At 48.6% G+C, this 22,380-nt stretch overlaps 1 protein-coding gene across 2 annotated transcripts; it reads right to left on the reverse strand.

Moving 5' to 3' along the window:
- Positions 1-620: 620 nt before the first annotated feature.
- NSDHL (NAD(P) dependent steroid dehydrogenase-like) lies at positions 621-22,315 on the reverse strand. Of its 2 annotated transcripts, none has more exons than XM_033119955.1 (8): positions 22,174-22,315; positions 15,470-15,583; positions 13,447-13,605; positions 9,962-10,108; positions 6,096-6,224; positions 3,535-3,677; positions 2,175-2,277; positions 621-1,034 (listed from the first exon to the last, which is right to left on the reverse strand). In XM_033119955.1, the coding sequence occupies exons 2-8, from the start codon at positions 15,539-15,541 to the stop codon at positions 702-704; spliced, it is 1,086 nt and encodes a 361-aa protein (XP_032975846.1). In that variant the 5' UTR covers positions 15,542-15,583; positions 22,174-22,315; the 3' UTR covers positions 621-701. The 2 variants fall into 2 exon arrangements, with proteins under 2 accessions (XP_032975846.1, XP_032975856.1); XM_033119965.1 differs by having other exon boundaries at positions 15,470-15,580; positions 22,174-22,309.
- Positions 22,316-22,380: the final 65 nt, after the last annotated feature.

Consider the following 22,380-nt stretch of genomic DNA (forward strand, 5'->3'; position numbering starts at 1 on the left):
GGCACAGACCGCCACTGTGCCACTGAGAACAATGGCTGTGTTGATAAAGAGAAATGTATCCAAGACAGAATGTTTTATGAAAACACAGTGTAGGCAGGTACTGCAGGGGGGTCTGAGGGAGAACTTGGAAGCATGTAAGGACGGAAAGAACCAGGGACTGGGGTGTGGGGGGCACTGTTGTTTAAGCTTTTTAAAAGTGTTTGCTCTAAACTGTCTAAAACTGTCTATTTGAAACGTACACTTGAAGTCTCACCATGTGTTTTTAACTCCTGTTTTTCTTCTAGGATTTTTTTAATACGTGGCTCCTTGAACAGTCTGTGGCTTCTACTCTAGTACTGGTTTGCATGGAAATAAATCTAATTCCCCATCGTCAACTAGCAAAGGGGTTGTTTCTCCCCTCGATTATGTACAAGGATGACACTGGGATGACAAGGAACCCAGGGGAGAGGGGGGATGGTAGAAAGAGAACACAAAACATGTGTTTGAAGCTGCCTGGTATAAGAAGTCCAAATCCGATCCTACAAAGAGAAATGTCTGCTGTTTTCTCCCCCCTTGCGGTCACAGAAGGGCTGCTTGTGCTCCCATCTAACTGGCCGTAAGGACCCAAGCTCAGAAGAAACTCACTTGAAGGAGGATAGTTTATTGGTCCACAGAGAGCTCTAGGTGGGGAGACACGGCGAGAGGGCCCAGTCTCCGGGGTCTCACTTGACTCTCCGCAGGTGGTGGAAGCTCTGCACCGTTCTTTCCACGGCATCGTCCATGGTGACCAATGGCTGGTAACCCATGAGCTTTTTGGCTTTCTCGCAGCTGTAGTAGTGAAACGTGCCAGCGAGCGCGACCCGCATCGGTGTGAACGTGGGGTGGAGCTGGATGACAGGAGTGATCACCATGACCAGGAAGGACAGCAGGAGGGCCAGGTAGTAGGCCACCCAGTAGGGGATGTGGTACTTGGGGGCCTCGTAATTGAGGCCTGTCAGGATGCGGGACAGGAACATCCAGAAAGGGATGGGTTCGTCGTTGGTGATGTGGAATGCCTGGAGAGAGAACGAGAAGTTAGAGACCGTTCCCCAGCTGGAGGGACGAGCAGGCCACGCTCGGAACTCGGAGCTTGGCCACGGCTGCTGGCTCAGCCCAGGACCAGTGTTTTGGGAAACCAGTGGTTACTCCCTGCCTGTGTGCCCCAACCCCTTTGCAGGGCACCTCAAATGTAAGGCAGATATTAAGCCCACGCAGATCGCAGCATTTCTAATCCACAAGTGTCAGCCACTGTAGAGACCATCTTTCGATTTGCAGCAATGGGCAGGTTTAGGGGTAGAGAGGGAGGGTAATGAAAGTTTTATCTATATGTCAGGGTTTTAAGTGAAGCTTAGATTGCACTCGGGAAGGTACATTTGTTAACTTAATTTAGTAATTGTGTTAATCGTGGTCAAACTCATCTTCAGATGCAATGAAGGGGTCATATTACATTTCTCAAATGTGCTGTGTTTGGTCTAAACCAAAAGCCATACCCACCCTAAATTATATGAGTGGGACCATGGCAGAGGTCCAGGAGGAAAACATGAGGCACAAATAGGGAGGGATTCCAAAGGCAGGAGTGAAAAACAAGGAAGACGGGGGCCCTTGGAGTGGGAGGAAAGGACGAGGGGCCCATACATTTTCTCCCGTCTCTGCCTGAGCGCTCACCTCCCCCACATGCCCACCCGGCCTACTGGCTGCCAAAGGCCAGGAGACTCAGATATATCTGCTCCTCCGGAGGGGTCAGAGGCGTGAGCACGGCAGGGCAATGGGGGAAAAAAGAGACTTCTGGAGAAAGGGTGAGTAGCAAGCACCCGCCCAACGTATGAAGGACCCTCCCTGGAGTAGCCAGGTCCATGGCGGGCAGCCAGGTCACATTCACAGAGAACCAGGTCCTGAATCTGTTCAGTCCCAGCTCATTCCTCCAGATGTGGGCTGCCCTGTGTGATGTGGCATTGCCATGACACCACACTCCCCACCAGAGGGACTCAACTTTGGTCCAATGGGATCCTAAAGCAGGTCCGCCAGGATCCAGGACTGCGGTGGCAATATGCCAGTGAATCCAATCCCAGGAAGAAGAAATGTGAAGACAGGCAAATGTGCAGGGGCAGGATGTGGCGAGCCAGCCGCTGCCCAGCCCGGAGAGGCAGGCGCCTTACCTTCCCACCCAAGGCCGTGTCTTGGGAGAGTTGCTCAGCAGCCAGAATGTGTCCGTGCACCACGTTCTCCACGAAGGTGAAGTCCACCAAGTTCTCCCCATTTCTGCAGGTATACAGGAGTGGTTGCATTGGGCTGGCAGCACTCAGCTGCATGCCCAGTGGAGCCCCTGCACGTGGACCCAGGGCTGCTCCCGAGTGTTAGTGTTAGCATTTGAAAGACTGCCACCCACACAACGACTGCTACCTGCTTTGGCAATGCCAGCCCCGGCACACCTGGACATCGTAACAGCCAAGGATGTACAGGGGGCCAGGGCTTCTGGGGTCCTCAGGGGCAACCAATGAATCTGAAAGCCCGGTGCCCTGCCTGCCCCATCCCAGCGTGGCCAACACTGGTGTTATTTGTTCTGAGCTCCAATTTGGCCAGCAGCTCTGAACTCCTTACAGGACATTCTGAGCTAAAGCCTTGCTCTGGCCTCACACGTTTCTGTATAATCCCTGAAAGCAGTAAGACAGGGCAGCCGAGTGGGAGGCAGGGAGGCAAGGCAGTAAGACACAGGGAGAAAAGGGAAGGAAGGAAGGAAAAGCAAATGTACTGGGGAGACAGCCACACTGTCGCCACCTGCAGAGGCCCTTCCACCTGCACTTTCCTCCAGGATGAATGCTAATGCCTCCACCTGCCTTCATAGATTCAAGGAAAGACGAGGGCCTGGCCCTTGACCATGGACCACTCTTCCCCTCTAAGCCTGCTTCCTCAATTTTCAAACAGGGGCACAAATATTTTCCCAGCATGCCCGAGAGGGTGTACTGGGTTGAGGAGTGTCCTCCCCAAATTCACGGCCCCCTGGCATTTGTGGATGTGACCTTAATTGGAAATAGGGTCTCTGCAGATGTAATCAAGATTAGATGAGGTCATGTTGGCGTGGAGTGGGCCCTACGTCCAATGGCTGCTGTCCTTACAAGACGAGGGACATGTTGGACACAGACACACAGAGAATAGGTCAGGTGAGGGTGAGGACGGAGGCAGGGACTGCAGTGATGCATCCACAAGCCAAGGGACACCAAGGGCTGCCGGCCACCATCATAAACTGGAAGAGAGGCCTGGAAGAGACTGGCCCTCAGTCTCCTGAAGGAACCAACCCTGTCTACAACTGGACGTTGGACTTCTGGCCTCCAGAAGTGGAAGAACTCATTTCTGTTGTTTTAAGCCCCCCCCCAGTGTGTGGTCATTTGCTGTGGCAGCCCTAGGAAATGAACACAGACAGCAGTAGAGAAGGCCACAGAAGAAGAGAGCTGAAAGTGTCTGATTCCTGTTACAGCGGGGTCAGAGGGTCACAGAGAAGAGCAACCTTGGCCGACTTACCCAATTATAAACTTCATCTTGCCTTTCCTGGCTGCTTCGATGAGGATGGGGACCAGCTGGGGGTCCCTTGGGCCGAAAATGCCATGGGGGCGGATGGCGATGGTTAAGAAATTCCTCTCAGGATCGTTGGCGATCAGAACTTCCTGTAGGAGAGCAGAAAGAGCGTGTCCATGGTGGCACACCAAGTAAGCAGCACCTCCCACAGGCGACACAGATGGCACCCACTGCCTTGGGCTGAAGACCTGCATCAGCAACTGGTATAATTCTGGCTACTTACCTGTCCCATCCACCCTCACCACCCAAATCGGAAAACACAGGAGAGAAAGCTGGGTCAAAAGCAGTAAGATCAAACAGAAAGCCTGGGTTTGGGTTCCAGACTAAAATGCACAAATGCAGCCAGGGGAAGACGAGCCTTGGCAGCAATTTATGGAAAAGATCTGAGGGTTCCAGTGAGCGACTTAGCTGTGAGCCCAGCCTCCCACGAGGCTGCCACCACCAAAGGGGCTCTTGCCTTAAGCTCCATGTGCCAACTGCACGTTTCCACTAGTCTTGGGCTGTTCTGGTCAGTTCTGAATACCACGTCACTGGAAGGGACTCTGGTGAACCCAAGAGGGCCAGGAAGAAGAGACTGAGAAGGTGAAGGGGCTGGGAGAAACAGGGCAGCCAACACAGGTGAAGTCCTCAGAGCAGTGCCTGGTACCTAGTAAGTGTTCAAGAAGTAGCAGCTGCTATTCGGTCATCCACCGTCAGGAAGAGAAAAAAGCTGTGCTCTGTGCGGCTCAGTGGACAAACCAGAACTTAAGGGCTTAAAGTACAGAGGAACAGGTTTTGCCTCAAAAGTAACAAAACTTCCTCCATGATTTGTTCCGTTAATGGTAAAAATGGGGAGCATGACAGGGCCTCGCTTGATGGGGCTGTGTGCTGATTCAACAAGATGGCCCACGCCAACTGCTGCAGTAAGTGTACGCTTCATGAGTAGAGATGTCATAGCACCTCACCTAGGATTTCTACTCTACGGTGGCAAAATGTTTGTGCATGTCTGGGTCCCAGCGAGTTTAAGTTCCTTCTTGACTGAGTGGATAACCTTTGGAGCTACCCAACAGTGGAGAAGCGGTCTAGCAACAGATTCCCACAGCTGCTCCTCTTCCTGCCAGGCCCCTGGTCCCGTATGGCACTGGGGGAAATGACTAAATAAGCCTTCAAATACCCTCCACCGAGGCTCATCTCTGTTACTAAAAAGAGGAGAGGTGAAGAGGTCTTAGATCAACACCACATTCCGTTTTTGATATCAGGAGGTCTGAAAGCCAACAGAGAGTTGTGTGCCAACAATGGCTGACAGGAGGCTCCAGGGGGAGGTTGCTGCAGGAGGCCTTGACAGGCTTTGCTTATTTTTAGTTGAGTACCCAAAGCCCATGCAAGTGGGACACCAAAGGTCTGAGCCACGGCTGGGAGGCCCAGGCACCTTGGAGAGGCTTCAGTGCTTTGTGGGTTGCGTCCAAGCAGGGGCAGAACTATGAGGCTCTCTGTGCTCCAAGGAGGAGGGTGGCAGAGACAGGACTCCAGCTTGCAAAAGGCCGGGCCTCCACCCCCTGGATTGGGGAGGATCTCGTGTCTCCCTGCAGACGAGTTCTTCTGGAACTTTCTGAGCTGGAGTAATAGCAAACAGGCAGCTGGCTCTCAGGCAGTGCTGGGAGGGGACTCATGCCGATTCGGTGCTAAGCTCTGGTATGAGACGCACTGGCTGTGAAAGAACCCTCAGTGGGAGAGGTAAGCCTACAGCTACCCAGCTAAGGCGAGCCATCTGTGGCCAGTGAGCACGCACAGCCTTGAGTGGCGGCTGTCCTCAGGGTCATGTCCTCCCTGGACATTAATCCCGGAGCTGGCTGCTGTCAGGGTCCCTGGAGCCCAGGAGTCGGAAGGCTTCATGCCCGTTACTCAACCCAGGCTTCTGCTAAAACCAGGTGCTCCCAAGCGAAGCTGGTTTACCAAGCGGAAAAGTACTTTTCCTTAAAATCAAGCAAGACCCTTCCTTTGTTTAATCAAAAAAGGGAGGGGGGCCATGAGTGCCACTAGGAAGGTGTTTCAAATGAAAACACACTCCTTGTGTGTTAAGGCCGAGTTCTGCCTGCACGCTTTGGATCCTCATAAATTCCCTGATTTCTGAGTTCTATAGCAACCGAGTAACCTTGCACGGTGCGAGTTCAAGGGCTCTGGGGCTAAACTGCCTTGATTCAGCCACCTACTAGCTGCATGGTCTCAGGATGGTTCTGAATCCGGACATCCACTGTCCTCATCCATAATCTGGTGACGATAATAGTACCCACTTTATGGGGTCATTGTGAAGTTTAAATGAGGCAGTTCCTGTAAAAGAGTCAGAGCAGTGTCTGGCTACATCAAGCTATTCTGTTATGATATTTAAAACAGAACCTCACCCACAAGTTTTCCTTCCCAAGTTAGGTACTTGGGCCTCAGGGAACTAACTTCATATGTTCACAAACATTTTTCTTAAGAATCTAAGCCCTTTAGATGTTCACTCACTCAACCAGTTCACAGGTACGTACTCTCTCCTGTAAGATCTTCGTCTCCGTGTAGTAATCAATGGGTTTCATGGCGTAAGGGAGGTCCTCGGTTCCATTCTTGATGTCAACGCCCTCAAAGACGACACTAGCGCTGCTGGTTAAAATGAGTTTCTGGCAGAGGAGAAAGGAAGATCGGGAAAAAAAAAAAACAAGTCGGGAATGAGCACTGTTTAAACACTCCAACAGTCATGTATGAAAGAATCAAATGGCACCTGTTCACGACGCTCACGTGCAAGGCACTGTGCAAATGATTTATGGCAATGCCTTCGCTTTTCAGGCCTTAAAATAATCCAAAGGTTACCATCTTTTCCAACAATGTGGATTCAAGACACATTATGGTCGAACAAACAAAACAGAAACAGACTCATAGATACAGAGATCAAACTGATGGTTGGCAGAGGGGAGGAGTATGGCGGGGGATCGGTGAACAAGGGGAAGGGATAAAGAAGCACAAATTGGTACTTACAAAACAGTCAGGGGGATGTAAAGTACAGCATAGGGAATATAGTCAGTAATGTTGCAACAACGACGTGTAGTGCCAGGTGGGTACCTGAGTAATTGCGGGCATCACTTCTTTGTGAATTATATAAGTGTCTAACCACTATGCTGTACACCTGAGACTAATATAAATAATATTGAATGTCAACTGTAACCGAAAAAAGAAAATGTAAAGACACATTATGGTATTGCATTCTAAAACACTGATTTCACATTTCTTTCCTCTCCTATCACCACTGAGGGATAGAACAGACTTCCATTATTCACGGTATCTAACTATGGGAGTGATTGTCCATGGGGGAAGGATAGCCCACAAACTTCGAGGGAGAGATCTATCTGAAAAAGGCCCCGGTGATTCTGACACCAGACTTGGCCTGTCAGCACACGCACACACACGCACGCACACGCATGCACACGCCCACTTGAGAAATACTATTCAAAAGGGAGATGCTCTCTTACAAGGGTCCCCAGCTCCCAGCCCTCTGGTTAAGAGCAGCTCATCCCACACCGAACATCATTACCTCAAATCATATCTTTATCACTTTTATTCAACACTGCCCTGGAGTATTAGCCAGCTCGGTAGGATAGGACAAACGAGGTATAGTGAATTGAAAAGAAACAAAACTCTCACCATTCACAGATATTGGAAATGTGTACACAGAAAACACTATGAATATCCAGAAAATATTAGAGTTCAGCAAAGCTGCTGAGTACAACATCAATACCCAAAAACTAACTGTGTTCCTATGTGTTACAACTTGAAAATATGATATAAAAGATATTTCAATCACCAGAAATGAGGTACATAGGAATAAATTTGACTAAAGATGTGCAAAACCATTATGAAGCAAAGTGTAAAACCCTACTGAAAGGCGTCAGAGAGCTAAACAGAGAGCTTTTGTGTTTATGGATAGGAAGACTCAATACTGGAAAGATGTCAGTTCTTTCCCGAATGACCTTTAAGTCTGATGCAATTACAATAACAATTCCAACAGGCTTTCTCAGTGAACTCGACGAGCTGATCCTAAAATGTATATGGACGAGCAAAGGGCTAAGGACAGCCAAGCGAATTCTAAAGAACATGGTTGGGGGTGACTTGTCCCATCGGACACTGAGATTCATTCTGAGGCTTGCTGAATTATGGCAGAGCGCAGTGCCCTGGGCACAGACAGAGGCCAACGGAGCGGAATAGAGAGATGGGCACGGACCCATGCTGGGCACCAACACGTGAGGTGTGCTAGATGGGCCGATGGCAGTGGGGACAGAATGGATCACACAAGAAATGGTGCTGAACAACAAAACACGCAGTTTCTACCTCAAACCGTAAACAAACATAAATTCCTGATGGATGAAAGCTTTAAATGTAGGAAGTAACACTTTAAACCTTTGACGAAAAAAGCCACCACATTACACAATCTTTCGATCTCAGTGCTGTGAAACGTTCCCTAAATACAACACAAAAAATCCTTTCCTACCCTGTTACCTACTATGCAATTCTGCCCCTTCAGTGAATACCGGAGCTACATCTATCAACATGGATAAATCTCAAGAACGTAACGTTGAGGGAAAAAAGAACAAGTTACAAGAAGATCTTCTCAATAAGGTATCTTTTAATAAAGTCTTATAACATGCAAACCAATACCGTATATTGATTGCACCTGGAGCAAATAAATGGTAAACCCAAATTCACAACAGTGGTTCCCCATGGGTGGGCAAGGACAGGAATGGCATCGAGGGTGGGTACGCACAGGCTTCACCTCTACCAGTAACAGTGTTTGGCAAATGCTGTGAAGAGTGCATGGCTGCTATATGACTCTCAAATCTTTTTTGGATGCCTGGGATATTCCGTTTAAAACCAGCAGCAGCAGCACGCTTCGCAGCGCTCCGTTAGACAAGCAGGGAGACTAAGGAGTCTGGCTTTGGCACTGGAGGGTCTAATTTGAATCCCACCTCTTTCACTTCCTAGCAAAGAGACAGCACTCAGCCCTCCAAAGCTGTTTCCTCCCGTTAAGTCACATTAGTAGCTCCTGGTTACCTAATGAGGAGCAAATGAGGTTGACACTTGCAGGGTGAAGTTTCTTGGCATTTTCCAAGTGTAAGGGGTCACTATGGGTATAACTGATTCCTCCCAAGGCGCGAGCTCAGAAGAGTTCCTGGTCTTGCCGGGCCGGCTGGTGGTGTAGGGGGCCGACGGCACCAGGATGCCTGGGAGAGAACCCCTACTCACTGCAGTCTTTTCTGTCGTTTACACAGCTTCTGAGGCATATGTCATCTCTGTGAGTGTGGGGAGCTTGGCCGACAGGGAGCTGTTCTGTCCATTGGGTGGTGCCCCTTAAAGGTGATCCAGAGAACCAGGATTGACAGCATTGCAACAAGCTACGACATGGTGGATATCCATATCCCCTTGGGTCTGTGTTATAACAGGTTTGTATTGGGTAAAAGTAAATAGATTTTCTTTGAAAAGAGAAGCAAATAGTATGGTAGTTCCTTAAAGGCTAAACATAGAATTACTGTATGGTCCAGGAATTCCACTTCTGGGTATTTACGCCAAAGAAATGAAAGCAGAGACAGGAGCAGTTATTTGCACAGCATGTTCACAACAGCATGATTCACAGTAGCCAAAAGGTGGAAACGATCCAAGTGTGCATTGACGGATTAATGGAGAAACAAAATGTGGTCCATCCATACAATGGAATGTTACTCAGCCTGAAAGAGGAAGGAAATCCTGACACGTGCCACAACATGGATGGACCTTGAGGACACGATGCTAAGTGAAGTAAGCCAGCCACAGAGGGACAAATACGGTGTGATTCCATTTATATGAAGTCCCTGGAGGAGTCAGATTCATAGAGACAGAGTAAAAGAGTAGGTGCCAGGGTGGAGGGAGGCAGAAGAGAGAGCTGTTGTTTGATGGGGACAGATTTCAGTTTGGGAAGATGAAAAAGTTCAGGAGACGGATGGAGGGGACGGCTGTACAGCAGTGTGAATGTCCTTAATGCCGCCAAACTGCATACTTAAAAATGGTTCAGATGGTAACTTTTATTTTACCTACACACACACACACACGTGCACGTACGTATGTATATTATAATCACAATAAAAGCTATAAGCAATACCTACATTTTGTAGCTCTTTAACCAAAGACATAAGCTTTAAGGTCCTCAGAAGGTCTATTCCGATGCAGTTCAAACATTACAACACCTATCGGCCCAGCCACTCCAGGGCTTGATTTCTAGGATCTTCCCAACACTTTCGGAAGCAAGCCTGGCTAGGCCCAGGAGGAGAGCAAGAACCCTGGCCCACACACGTTTAGAAATGCGCGACAGCCCTCACTCGGGCCTTTCCCTTACCTGAACCCCAGCCTCTTTGCAAGTCTTAATGACGTTCTTGGCGCCAATGTAGTTGACTCTGTAAAAGAGTTCCTTGTTGTTGCTGGACGGAGGGGGTGATGCACAGTGGAACACTGTGCTTACGCCTTTCAGCGCGGGGTACAGGTCCTGGGAAAGCAAACAAAGACACAACGAGTCACTCCCGCCTTACACCAGCCGACGGCCTCCTCACACTCCCCCTCTGCCATCTGCGGCGCACACGTGTCCTTCCTTCCCTTTTCCAATTCTACAGTGAACACGGAAATACATTCTCACTGTGAAAGATTCAAATAGTACAGAAGCACATGTGCCTGTAATCGCCCCCTCCTCATTAACGAGGCCCCAATAAAAACTAGTTGGGGGTATGAGAAGCCTGGGGGATCCAGCCAGTGGGGACATCTGTGCCACTGTGCCCCATGGGGTGGGGCACGATTCAGGGAACCTGTGGGTAAGACTCCTGGGGAAGATGAGCTCATAGACACAAATTATGAATCATATGAAAAAGTCCTAAACCATGAAAGACCGTGTAAACAGCCAATACACAGGAGTGTTCCTTTCTGTGAAACGAGACATAAAACAGCAACCTGAACGGGATTGAAAACAGGTGTATTTAATTTACTGCTAAGAGGAACCAGAGCTCCCCCAGAGCAATGGCTGATTGCAGATCTGGGGCAGGAAATAGACGAGATGAGCCAGGAACACCTTGTCATACCAGAAAGTAAGGAAGCTAGCCAAGGCTCCTGGGGTCCTGCTACAAGGACGTAAGAGCCAACTTACAGAGGCTCCCACTGGCCAAAGGGAGAATTTGATCACCAGTGAGAATAAGAATTCTTTCTGCAAACTGGTAACTAAAGGGAAAGAGTCACGCGTTTAATCTGCATAAGGTACAAAGATTTGAGGTAAGAAACAAAGAGAGGATGACAGCATGTTTCCATTTGGCAAAACGTTAATTAAGTAATGAGATCTAGGAATGATCATCAATAGATGCTAACATCACCAAAAGAAAGACACCCATGAATAACATGCCTAATAATCACTGATTATTAACATTTTGTGACAATTCTCTCTATGTAGATACACAGACATATGATTTTTTTTTTCTGAAACCATTAGAGAGTCAAGTCAACACATCATGCCACTTTGCCTCTGAACTCTTCACCGGGTAACTCCTAAGAACTAAGCCATCCTCCTAAATAAGCACAAAACAATCATAGGCAGAAATGGAACAGATCAGACACAGACACTCTTATCCAATCAGTCTATATCCACATTTCCCCAATGTCTCAGTAATGTCCTTTGTAGCTGTTTTGATATTTGGATCCAGGATCCAATCATGGATCATCTCTCTTCCATCTCTTTGATGGAATAATCTCCCCATCTTTTCTTTTTTGTCTTTTGTTGTAACACTGCCACTTTTCAAGTCAGTTATTTTAGAGTGTCCCTCAATTTGGATTCGTCTGTTTCCTTATAATTAGATACAGGCTTAACACTTTTGGCATGTTGATTTCGATCACTTGGTTAAGGTGATGGTTGCCAGATTCTGGCCATCAAAAAGGCCCCTTTCCCTCTCTGTAATTCAAAAGTAATTTTTGGGGTAACCATTTGAGACTGAATATCTTCCTCCCCAGCAACCTTCTACCAATTGATTTGAGCATACAGTGATGATCTCATTCTCTCTCCCTCCCTCCTTCCCTCTCTCTCTAGACACACACACACGTCTCTCTGGAGAACCCTGACTGATACATACAACAAGAAGAAAGGGGCCAGAGGGGTGAGGATTATGCAAGAGAACAAGTCAGCCGTGGAATCAAAGGCAGTGAGGACACGAATGGGATGAGGAAGTGGCAAACAGCCGAATGTCTGGTGGGGTCCAATCATTGGTCCAGTGGAGGTCAGACGGAGGTGGCGCTCAGTGTAGAGTGCCTGTGAGTGAGATCACAGAGAAGACACATTTACTGGTGATGACAAGGCCAGGGGCTCGGGAATGACGACAGGCGTGGAGGCCAGGATGGGTGGGTGAGAGGAGCCCAAGGAGATGCGAGGCGAGACTACTGGCAGGGTCATCTGTGTGAATACTCAACACACCGACAGTGAGAGGAGCCTGCCTTGGCCAGGAGCGGAAATCACTCCGGAGTGAGATGCGGTCACCTGGGAAAGGGAGTGGGGGCTGTGGATGAGTGCCACAAGAAAGGAGGCTGGGCTGGGGACAGTCTGCTGGTGTCATCTGCAAAGTTGGACAGAGCTGAGGGCAGAGTGACGGAAGCAGCAATGACCAACAAGAAAGACCTCTACCCCATCTCAGGCCCCGAGGTGTGCGTGGTGTGGGAAACAAGACAGCCCGGACGTGGACAGGGCTGCAGGAAAAGCCATGCCCTTAAAAATCAAATGAAACTGGTAAATGAGGCCAAACCCAAGAAGAGCCCAGTGACTAAGGGAAGCCACCCGCGATATATACAACACGCCAAGGACAGGCATCCCAAAGAGAAAGGAATTACAGACCCATGAGGAAAACACAGACAGCCCAAAGACAGACGGGCGAAGGTCGCTGAAGGCATTTCACACAGAAGCTTGGCCCCCCGAACAGGGAGGACAGGTGACTCTAAGCATCGCCAGACGGCAACACCAAGAAGTCTAACTGTACCAAGTGTTGGCAAGGACATGGAGCCATGGGGATCGAATCCCACGCTGCCAGTGGGAATGGAAAAAATCGACACAGCAGTTCTCTGGAGCCATTTGGCAACATCTAATAAAATTCAAAATATTGATACTCTTATGACACGGGTAAAGATTGAAGACATTATGTTCAGTGAAAGGAGCTAGTCAGAAAAGGACCGACGCTGTATGATTACACTTCTATGAAATGTTCAGAATAGGCACACCCACAGAGACAGGGGATGGGTACGTGCCAGGGACTGGGAGGGTAGGAGAAGAAATGGGGAGCAACTGCTAACGGGCCCGGGGTTTTCTTTCGAAGTGGTGGAAATGTTCTGGAATTAGATAGTGGTGACAGTTGCACAACTTTGTGGATGTACTAACAACCACTGAATTATGCACTTTTAAAACGTGAAGCTTATAGAATGTGAATTATGTCTCAATAAAAAAAAATAAGAGAAACCCAGCAAGTGCACTTTTGGGTATATGTTCTGGAGTAGCAGACGGCACTCTGCAGCCCATAGACAACTTCGTTTGTAAATAAAGTTTTATTAGCACACAGCCACACCCATTTGACCAGGCTGCTTTTGCACTGCCACGGCAGAGTGGAGTAGTAGTGACAGAAATGATAGTTATTCATTCTGAGTGGTAAGAATGTGGGCGTGTGTTAAATTCTTTTCTCTATCTTTAATTTTTTTCAAAATAAAAAGCAATGTTTTTTGAAACAACAATTTGGCTGGCCTCTGAGCAGGGGAAGTCCACTGGTTTCCCTTTGGTGGCCTGTGGGAAATCGGTAAGGCTGGGTGATCCGTTACCTGTTGGCTGCAGAGGTCGCCCAGAAAGAACTGCACCCGGGGATTGTTGAATCCCTGGCGTATATCGAATACATTGACGGTATAGCCTTTTGCCAGCAACTGCTCCACCATGTGCTGTCCCAGGAACCCAGAGCCTCCAATCACTGTGCACTTCTTGGCCTGTGGAGAGAGGGATGGCAGGGGGCACAGGTGTGGTGAGAGCTGGAACCTAAAAGGAGTCTGGACTCACATGTCATGAGCCACTGCGATGGCATGTCCATGTCTGTTTGTTTAACATTTCTTGAGCCAGCTGGAAGTTTTAGACAATTCTGGTGTTCTCTCACCAGTGGCAACCTTCTCTTCTGGGCTCAGTCAGGACGGAAGAGAGAGCAAATGAGACTGAGAAAGTCTGGCTACAGGGGATGACCTGATACCCGCTGCATGTTCAGTGAAAGGAAAAGGAGGCATCGCTGAAAGAAACTAAACCACCTATGATCAAAATTGGACAATCTAAAAAACAAGCAAACAAACCAGCAACAACAACAACAAAAAACCCCCAAAGTGACATCTTCTTGCTTCTGATAGCTGACCCCTGGGCATTTATAAGACAACACAAACAAACACCAAAAACAAAACACCACCCACGCAACTGACAGCGTGCACTTCAAACATCAGAAAGAAGAAAGCACAGCGTCCATACTTGCAGGAGAGTCAGGCCCTTTTTCTCCCGACTCTAGGGGGCTGGGCTGGGTGACTTTGGGCTCGTCGCCTAACCCCTGCGGCCTCAGCTTATCCAAGACTGTTGCAGTCTGATGGGATGTCCTGGCGGGACTGCAATGGGGATGGGTGCTTTCCCTTCTCCGAGCTCTGAGGAGGCTGACGAATCTGGGAGAGCTCTGGTCTTTACATCTTAGCTTCTGCACCACTTTCTTGACCAAATGCCAACTGTGGTCACTGGGGATAATGGAAAACCAGAGCGCCACGGGCAGGCACTTAAATATTCTCACTCCAGGGAGTCAATGCAAAATTGCGACTGCTGCGTGCTGAATAAGCTGGCTACAAGTGTCCCCAAGCGAGGACCTCCTCCCTGGGGTCTTTCTAAAACCACATCTGGACTTCCTTAAGATGACAAACCCCCCTTTTTCCTAAGCTCAAGTATAGTGAATCAAAAGTGGGGTGTGGAAGCTAAAGATCTTAAAAGAATTCTGTTCCCGATGAAAACCAAACAAACGAACAACTCCCCTACTTATTCCTTAAATGCCTACACAATTGAGATATGCAGGAGACTGAAGGGGTACCAAAGCCTTCTACAGGTCCACCCCTGCCACCCTGCTGTCCCACCTGGGATGACATTTTTACTGGAGTCCACTGGACATCTGGAGATGGCTCTGTGCCTTTAGCATCATTTCCCTTGGTATGATTACATTTCTGAAGTGTTAGCATTCATTAAAAGTGGATCGAAAAATCTCTAGGAGGCCTGACAATCCCTTAAAGTCCCTTTAAATATTCCAGACGCTAGACCTTAGGAGGCCTTGGTACTGCCCTTGTGGCCCCTGAGGAAGGCTTCTACCATTCCACCCAGAAGCCCAATCTAGCCTGTCTAGGCCATATGAAGGCAAACTGAGGCACCCAGCTGACAGCGGCAGTTACTGCCGGGTGTGTGAGGCCACCTGGAACATACACATGCGGGGGTCCCCATGACTGCAGCTGTGAGAGTGAGCCCAGGGGAGACCAGCCACGGACCTCCCAGCTGGGCCCAGCTGAACAAAGAAATGGGTGTTGTTTTAAACCACTGTGTTCTGACATTGTTACACAGCAATAAGTAGAGACATAAATTTTATATAAAAAAACAATACTCAACATTAATTGATTTAATAAATGTACCGAGTATAATAAAAGAACATCTTTAGCATCGTAGCTTTTCCCATGGCACTCACCGCATATAGTTTTAACCCACAGCTAACTATCAGTGGCTTCCTGGTATGTATGTGCTCAATTTGCCCCTTACCTGGTTTTGGCTAACCTTTTTTGTGTCGGTACTTACTTTTGGAATGTCTTCTGTCAAATGTGTCGCTGTGACCTGGCCTCTCATTGGCTTGCCAACTGCTTGTTCCATTTCAGCTCCAAATATGGTCCTGTAGCGATCGAGCCTTCTCTTCTTAAAGACATATTTAGAGATAGATATTCATGTTGTAAAAAGCAAAACATGCTTTAGCTGTTAGTGTTTGCTGTGAATGCCAACCCCCTGTCGAGTTTTCACAGAGCTGAACTTTAGCTGTGGCCCTTGGATGGAGCCCTCAGCTACCATTTGTGTGACGCAGGCTGCTGTCTTAGAAAAGGCCAAAATTGGGCCCATATCTCACCGTGTACTTGGACTGGAGGCACAATGGGAGGCCAGTTAAATAACCTCAGTCATTAGTTACAACAAAAAGAACATCTTGGCATCGTAGCTTTCCCCATGGCACTCGCGTGCTTCAGTTGCTCTCGCTTTCTCTTGTGTTGATCAGTAGACTGCGGCAGTGCAGTGGGAAAATGCACAGACCTAGGGAGCCCTGGGGTCCAGTCCTGGCCGGATGACAAACTGTGTAAATCCGCTCAAGTTATGTCTCTTTGCTGCAGCTCAGTTTTCCCACCAATAAAATGAACTAGGTGCTCAATACCAAGATACCAGGGCCTGGGATACTGGGAGGGACAGAGTGTAACAGAAGATGGAGCTCTCCTTCTTGGTGAAATTAAAGCCATCCTGACCACGCATGGAAGAGCCCGGAGTGTCTGGGGCCATCGTAAACCTCGGGAGACATTCGTGAAGCCCACCAACTGACAAAGCCCCACAATGACACCCAACAGGAGAACAGTTTATCATGGATCCCCTAACATCTGGAGACAGCGAAATCCTTGACAAGGCAAACAGTCAAACTGCTCACAAAACACTAGATTCACAGAACACTCTTCGGTGAGGAGGGGGCAGGCAGGCAGCCAGCACTGGGGTCTCCAACACTCTGACTAATCCCGTCCGATTCCACACCTTGAGTGACACACACACGGTCATGGTCATGTGTCCCTGTAGGAACTGATTTTGTGGGTGGCTAAAATGACCTTGAAACAGATGTTAGGATCCTCAGTCTCTGATGGGGCCATTTTGGGAAAATATATTTCTGAAATCATAACGAAAATTACGTGGAAAATAGATTTCAAACACTTCACTTTTTATAGGCCTTTCCAGAATGTATAAGTTAACCAGCCGTTCTATGCCTATCCTATCCCTCTTTTTATCCCATAATCCTCTTTGTGTGGGCTGGGGGCCCTGTTACCCGTGCACCGTAAACAGATGTGGCTGGGGAGCTTTGACTCATTTGTCTCAACGTGTATCAGCTGGGGAACCAGCGTTTGGGCCCTTGCACCAAGGCCTAGCAGCGTGTTAGTTCCATCTTATTCACCATGGTATCTCAGCATGAAATGTCTGTTGTTTTAAGCCCGCAGTGTGTAGTCATTTGTTGCAGCAGCCCCAGGAGATCAACACAAGTATTCTCCATAGTCCCGAAATCCAAATAGCACAGCTACCAATTCCATAGCCCACCCAAAGCCTGTGCTCCCTCCATCTCTAGGGGCGGATCTGGGAGGTGAAAGAAGAAATCCGTCCTGCCCCCATGGATCCATACCATTCAAACAAGGCTCATGCAATTCTCAGCAAACCAGCCTCTTGTGAAAACCCAAACAAAAGCACATCTCTGTTGTCTCAAATTATATACAAATTAAAGTTTGTAAATACTATGAGCCAGGTAAGGATTTTGGTGATACTTTAGCTGTTTCTAGGAGCTGGGGTACCCAGGACTAGCCTGAGGAATGAGTCAGATCCTACTTGCAACCCCCCCCACACCTAAATTCCCATGTAATATACACTCAGGTTAAAATAAACACCAAGAATAGCTCTGAATGAATAGATGGACTTTTCTCCAGAAAAGATGGACTTTACAGATGGCCAGTGAGCACATGAAAAGATGCTCACGATCACTAATCATTAGAGAAATGAAAATCAAAACCACAGTGAGATACCACCTCACACCCACTGGGGTGGCTATTATCAGAAACCAGAAAATAACAAGTGTTGATGAGGATGTGGAGAAACTGGAACCTTTGTATACTGCCGGTGGGAATGTGAAATGGTGCAGCCGCTATGGGAAACAGTGTGGAGGTTCCTCAAAAAATTAAAAATTGAACTACCATATGATCCAGCAATTCCACTTCTGGGAATATACCCAACAGCATTGAAACCAGTTTCGTGAAGACGTCTGAGGACTCCTAAGCTCACTGCAGATTGTTCACGATGGCTAAGATGGAAACAACCTCAATATCATGGACAGATGATTGGATGGAGAAAACGTAGTGTATACATGCAGTGGCATCCTATTCAGCCATAAACAAGAAGGAAATTCTACAGTATGTGACAACATGGGTGAACTTTGAGGACATTGTGCTAAGTGAAAAAAGCCAGTCACAGAAAGATATTTACTGTATGATTTTACTTATATGAAGTACTATATATATACATATATGTATCTGTAACTTATATATTAGGTTGGTGTAAAAGTAATTGTGATTTTTGCAATTATTTTTAACCTTTTAAACCGCAATTACTTTTGCACCTACCTAATATTAAAAGAGTTAAAGTCATAGAGTCAAAGAATGCTGGTTACCAGGGCTTGGGCAAAGGGGAAATGGGGAGTTACTAATCAATAGGTGGAAAGTTTCAGTTATGCAAGATGAATAAGCTCTAGAGGTCTGCCGCACAACATTGTACCTGCAGACAGAAGGACTGTCTTGTACACTGATACATTTGTTAAAAGGGTAGGTCTCATGTTCATTGTTCTCACCACAACAAAATGCAATACAATGCAATACAATAAAAAGTTCAAAAAAGGACAAATTCTGATGCACGCCACAACACGGATGAACCTTAAGGACATGACGCTATGGGACACGAGAACCTTGGGAAGATTATGCTAAGTGGACAAGCCAGACACAAAAGAACAAATACTGTACAATGAGTACTCAAATTCACAGACAGAAAGCAGCATGGTGGGTGCCAGTGGCGGGGGGAATCGGGGAGTGACTGCTTAGTAGCTATAGAGTTTCAGTTCTACAAGATGAAAAGAGTTCCGGAGATGGACAGTGGTGATGGTCGCACAACACTGTGAATCAACTTAATGCCACTGAACTATACACTTGAAAATGGCTAAAATGGCCAATTTTCAGTTCTGTCTATTTTACCACGCATACACTTAGAAGAACAGCTCTGGATGGAAAAATAAGACCCCAAAGAGCAATGTTCTAAGGACTGGGCTTGTTAAGGTTCACAAATCAGAAGCCTGAAGTCTTTCTCCTTTAAGACGGTAGGTCTTGGAATCCATTAAAAACCAGTAATGCATGCCCTCTTACACACACTGGGACAAAGTCTTAGGCGGAAAGGAATCTAGGAAAAGAGAACCACCTTCCACTGGTGAAATCCGAATGCCTCGCTCAACTTCTGGGCAAAAAGAGGAGGGCCGCTAACAGAATTCGATGAAGAGAGGAGCGAGTGAACCCAATCTCCTCCTTCCTGCTGGGAAAAGTTCCACATTACTGAGTCCCGGAGACAAAAGGAAGGGATAGTCTGTCCATTTCAAACCAGAGAGAGAAAGACGAGTGTTCCCTCCTTGTCTTTCACAGACCTGAGGTATGTGCAGGTTTCTGTCTATCATTTGTCTCTCTGCTTGTCTATTCGCTTGTATGACAAGTGACTTTGAATTTGTGGTGGCCACGGAGAAACCCATCAGCATGACTGTGAGCTTTAGCGTATACTGTTCCCTCCCCTCTCTGTGGTAAGACCTTTCTCATCCTTCAAGGCCTAGCTCCACTGTCACCTCCGTAAAACCTCCCCCCTCCAGGAAAGCTTAGCTACTTCCTTAGCACCTGTGTCTGCTCCCATTCTAGCACATCGCACAGGATTATACTTTTTTCCCCCCATATCTGTCTTGGCCCACTAGGCTGTGAGCGTCTGGAGTGCCAGCAAAGAATCGGGAATGGAATCTGGGTTGAACTGTGCTGCTGCGGCTGGTCTAAGAGGCTTCATCTGTAGAGCAGTAATCTCTCCTGCCGTCCTCAGAGCTGCTGTGGGGCCCAAACAAGCCCCACGGGTTAGAGCGGAGATGCAGCTTGTGAAAGAGCCTCAGGGTATCAGCTCGCTCATTCCTACATTCCATCATTCACAGGGCACCACAAGCCGGACACCGCCAAGCAGAACCTGCGTTAACACAGGGAGCTCGCCACCTAGCGTGGGAGACACACCTAGCAGAGCACTGTAGAAGTGCCCCTGAGCTCTGCTGAGGATAAACCCAGGTCAGGGAGCCTGTCCCAGAAGGCGATCCCTGAACTGAGCTCTCAAGGCCCCAGAGGAGTGAGTTAAGCGGAGAGGGTGGGTGCCCGGAAAACATTCCATGGCCCGGGGTGGGAAGGATGAGGTGACAGAGCACAGAGCCAGCATGTCTGGCAACTACGACAAGCTGTGTCATGGCAAGTGTGAAGCAAGATTGGGAGCAAAGTTGGGGAACACGCAGGGCTGTTTGTCAGGTTAAGGAGTTACCCAAGGAGGAGATGGGGAGCCCCTGGAAGTTGTAAGCAGCGTGAGTGAAGAGATCAGAAATATCCCTCTGGCTGCAGTGTGAAGGGATTTTAGCCATGGCTAAGCCTCCAGCCTCCAGGTAGGTGGAATGACAAGAACAAATCAGAGAAGAGAACTGATATTGCCTGAAAACCTGCTGTCAGGCCCTTGTACATATGACCATATTATACCATTAAGATCCAAAAAGTATCTAGTTAGGGAGACAGTAGTGGTCTCATTCAATAGAGTCTCAGAGAGGTCAACCAACTTGCCCAAAGTCACACAGCTCCTATAGGCCAAGGTAGAACTTGTGGTGGTTCCTTCTCCTCTGCCATGCTGCCACCTGCAGTCTGACTGGGAAGTAGGGTGTGGAGGGACACGATGTTAGAAGGACTAACGGGCAAAACAGGGCAGGCGGCTCGGATGCCAGGCTGAGTCTGGACTTTACTCTGTAGTCATGGGAAGCCACCGAAGGTTTAAAAGCATGGGGTGACCTGGCCAGAGCTGTTCACTGGGAAGATTAACCTGGCAAAGCAGGGAAGACTAGACAGGTGAGAAGCAGGAAACGGGGGGACTACTCACCAGTCTTTCAATTGAGATTTACTGAGCACCTAATATGTGCCCATCACTGTTGCTGGTCCTGGAGTGCTAGCAGTGAACAAAACAAAGATGTCTGCCCTTACTGAGCTTACCTTCTACTGGATGGACAATAAAGAACATAGCAAATAAGTAAAATATACCATAGGTTAGAAGGTGATAAGCACTATGGGGGAAAAAGCAGAGCAAGGTGGGTGGGGGCCTTGGGTGTGCTGGGGGCTGCAGTGCTAAATAGGCTGCTTAGGATGGCTCACTGAGCAAGGACCTGGTGCAGGGAAAGAGGTGGACCAAGCAGGCAGAAAAGGCACAGCCGGCGCAGAAGTTCTAAGATAGGAGTCTGCCTGTGCATTTGAGGCCCAGCAAGGAAGCCAATGTCCCGGGGCTGGAGGAGCCAGGGGAGACGTGGGGGCATGTCATACCAGGCCTTGCAGACCAAGGGGAGAACTTGAGCTTGAACTAGTTGGGAGTGGAGCAACAGAGGTGGAAAAGAAAATAAATGGCAGATAAGGGGGAGAACTGATAGAACTTGGAGGCTGGTTAATGGGGGAGGGAACAGAAAAAGAAAGGATCAAATATAACCAAAAGGTTTGGGACCTGGTTCGTGCTCGAAGGGGAAGAGGGCAAAGGGCAGAAGATCGGTGAACATTTTCATTTAAGGAATGCTAATAAACCTCAGGCCTTTCTTGGCCTGAGAAACTTATGCTGTGTCCCCTGCCTGCCTAAATACTGCCCCACTGCCCAGAGGGGAAGCAGGTAAATGCTGAGAGCCACAGAGCGCTCTTAGGCGGGGCGGACCTGGGCCTGCAGCTCCACTGCCGCAGCTCCATTTCAGCCCAAACCCTTGCACACGCCCCCTTGTAATTCTCCAAGCATGCCTCACACTTCCAAAACTCCTCTGCTACTTTGCTCATGAAGGTATCTCGGCCTGGAATGCCCTTCCTTTTCCGCCTTTGACTGGATGTCAGAGCATTTTGATGACCTCTCCCCCTCATGCTCACTCGTATCTCCTTCACTCCCTTCAAAGTCTATTCACCTTCCTGGGCTGCTTTTAGCTAGGGGAGAACTCAAATGATCCTCTCTTGGAACGTGGTCTGGGGGGCGGATGCTCTCAAAGGGACACCCTCAAAGAGCCACAGCTGGATTCAGCTTCTAAGTTTCAGCTGTCCGGACCTGTGCCACAATGCTTGCCATGTCCCTTTCCTTTTTCTGGGTCTCAGTCGCTCTGTGAGTAGCCGGCGCTCACCACCGCGGACACACTCCGCCGCCCATTGTTGCTACAGCCGACGTACACACACAACTCAGAGCAGTTCCCACCGACCCGCGCGGGCCGCCGCGCTCTCCATAGGTGACCTGTAAAGTTATGATCTTCTCTGACTCCTCTGAGTCCCTCTGACTCTAACTCAGTCTTAGGCCAGAGCAGAAAGCCCCGACCCGGATCGCCCCACCCAGCCCCTTGCCCTCCCGCCCAGTTGCCTACATAAGGCGGCCTCCAGGGGCTCGGAGGCGACACTTACCTGTCCCTAGATGTCCCACTGACCGGCCTCAGCGCGCCCGCAGCCAGCACCCGCCAAGCTCCCGCAGCTCGCCGCCCTTTTCTCCCCGCCCGCCTGAGCTGATGATCGCCCGACGGTCCTCCACTACCCCGACTGGCTCGGCTTGGCGTTGGCTCAGCCAATCAACTCTCGCGGCGCGATCCAGCCCAATGAGGCCAGGGCTCGGCT

Source organism: Rhinolophus ferrumequinum, chromosome X (genome assembly GCF_004115265.2).
Source record: "Rhinolophus ferrumequinum isolate MPI-CBG mRhiFer1 chromosome X, mRhiFer1_v1.p, whole genome shotgun sequence".
NCBI lineage: Eukaryota > Metazoa > Chordata > Mammalia > Chiroptera > Rhinolophidae > Rhinolophus > Rhinolophus ferrumequinum.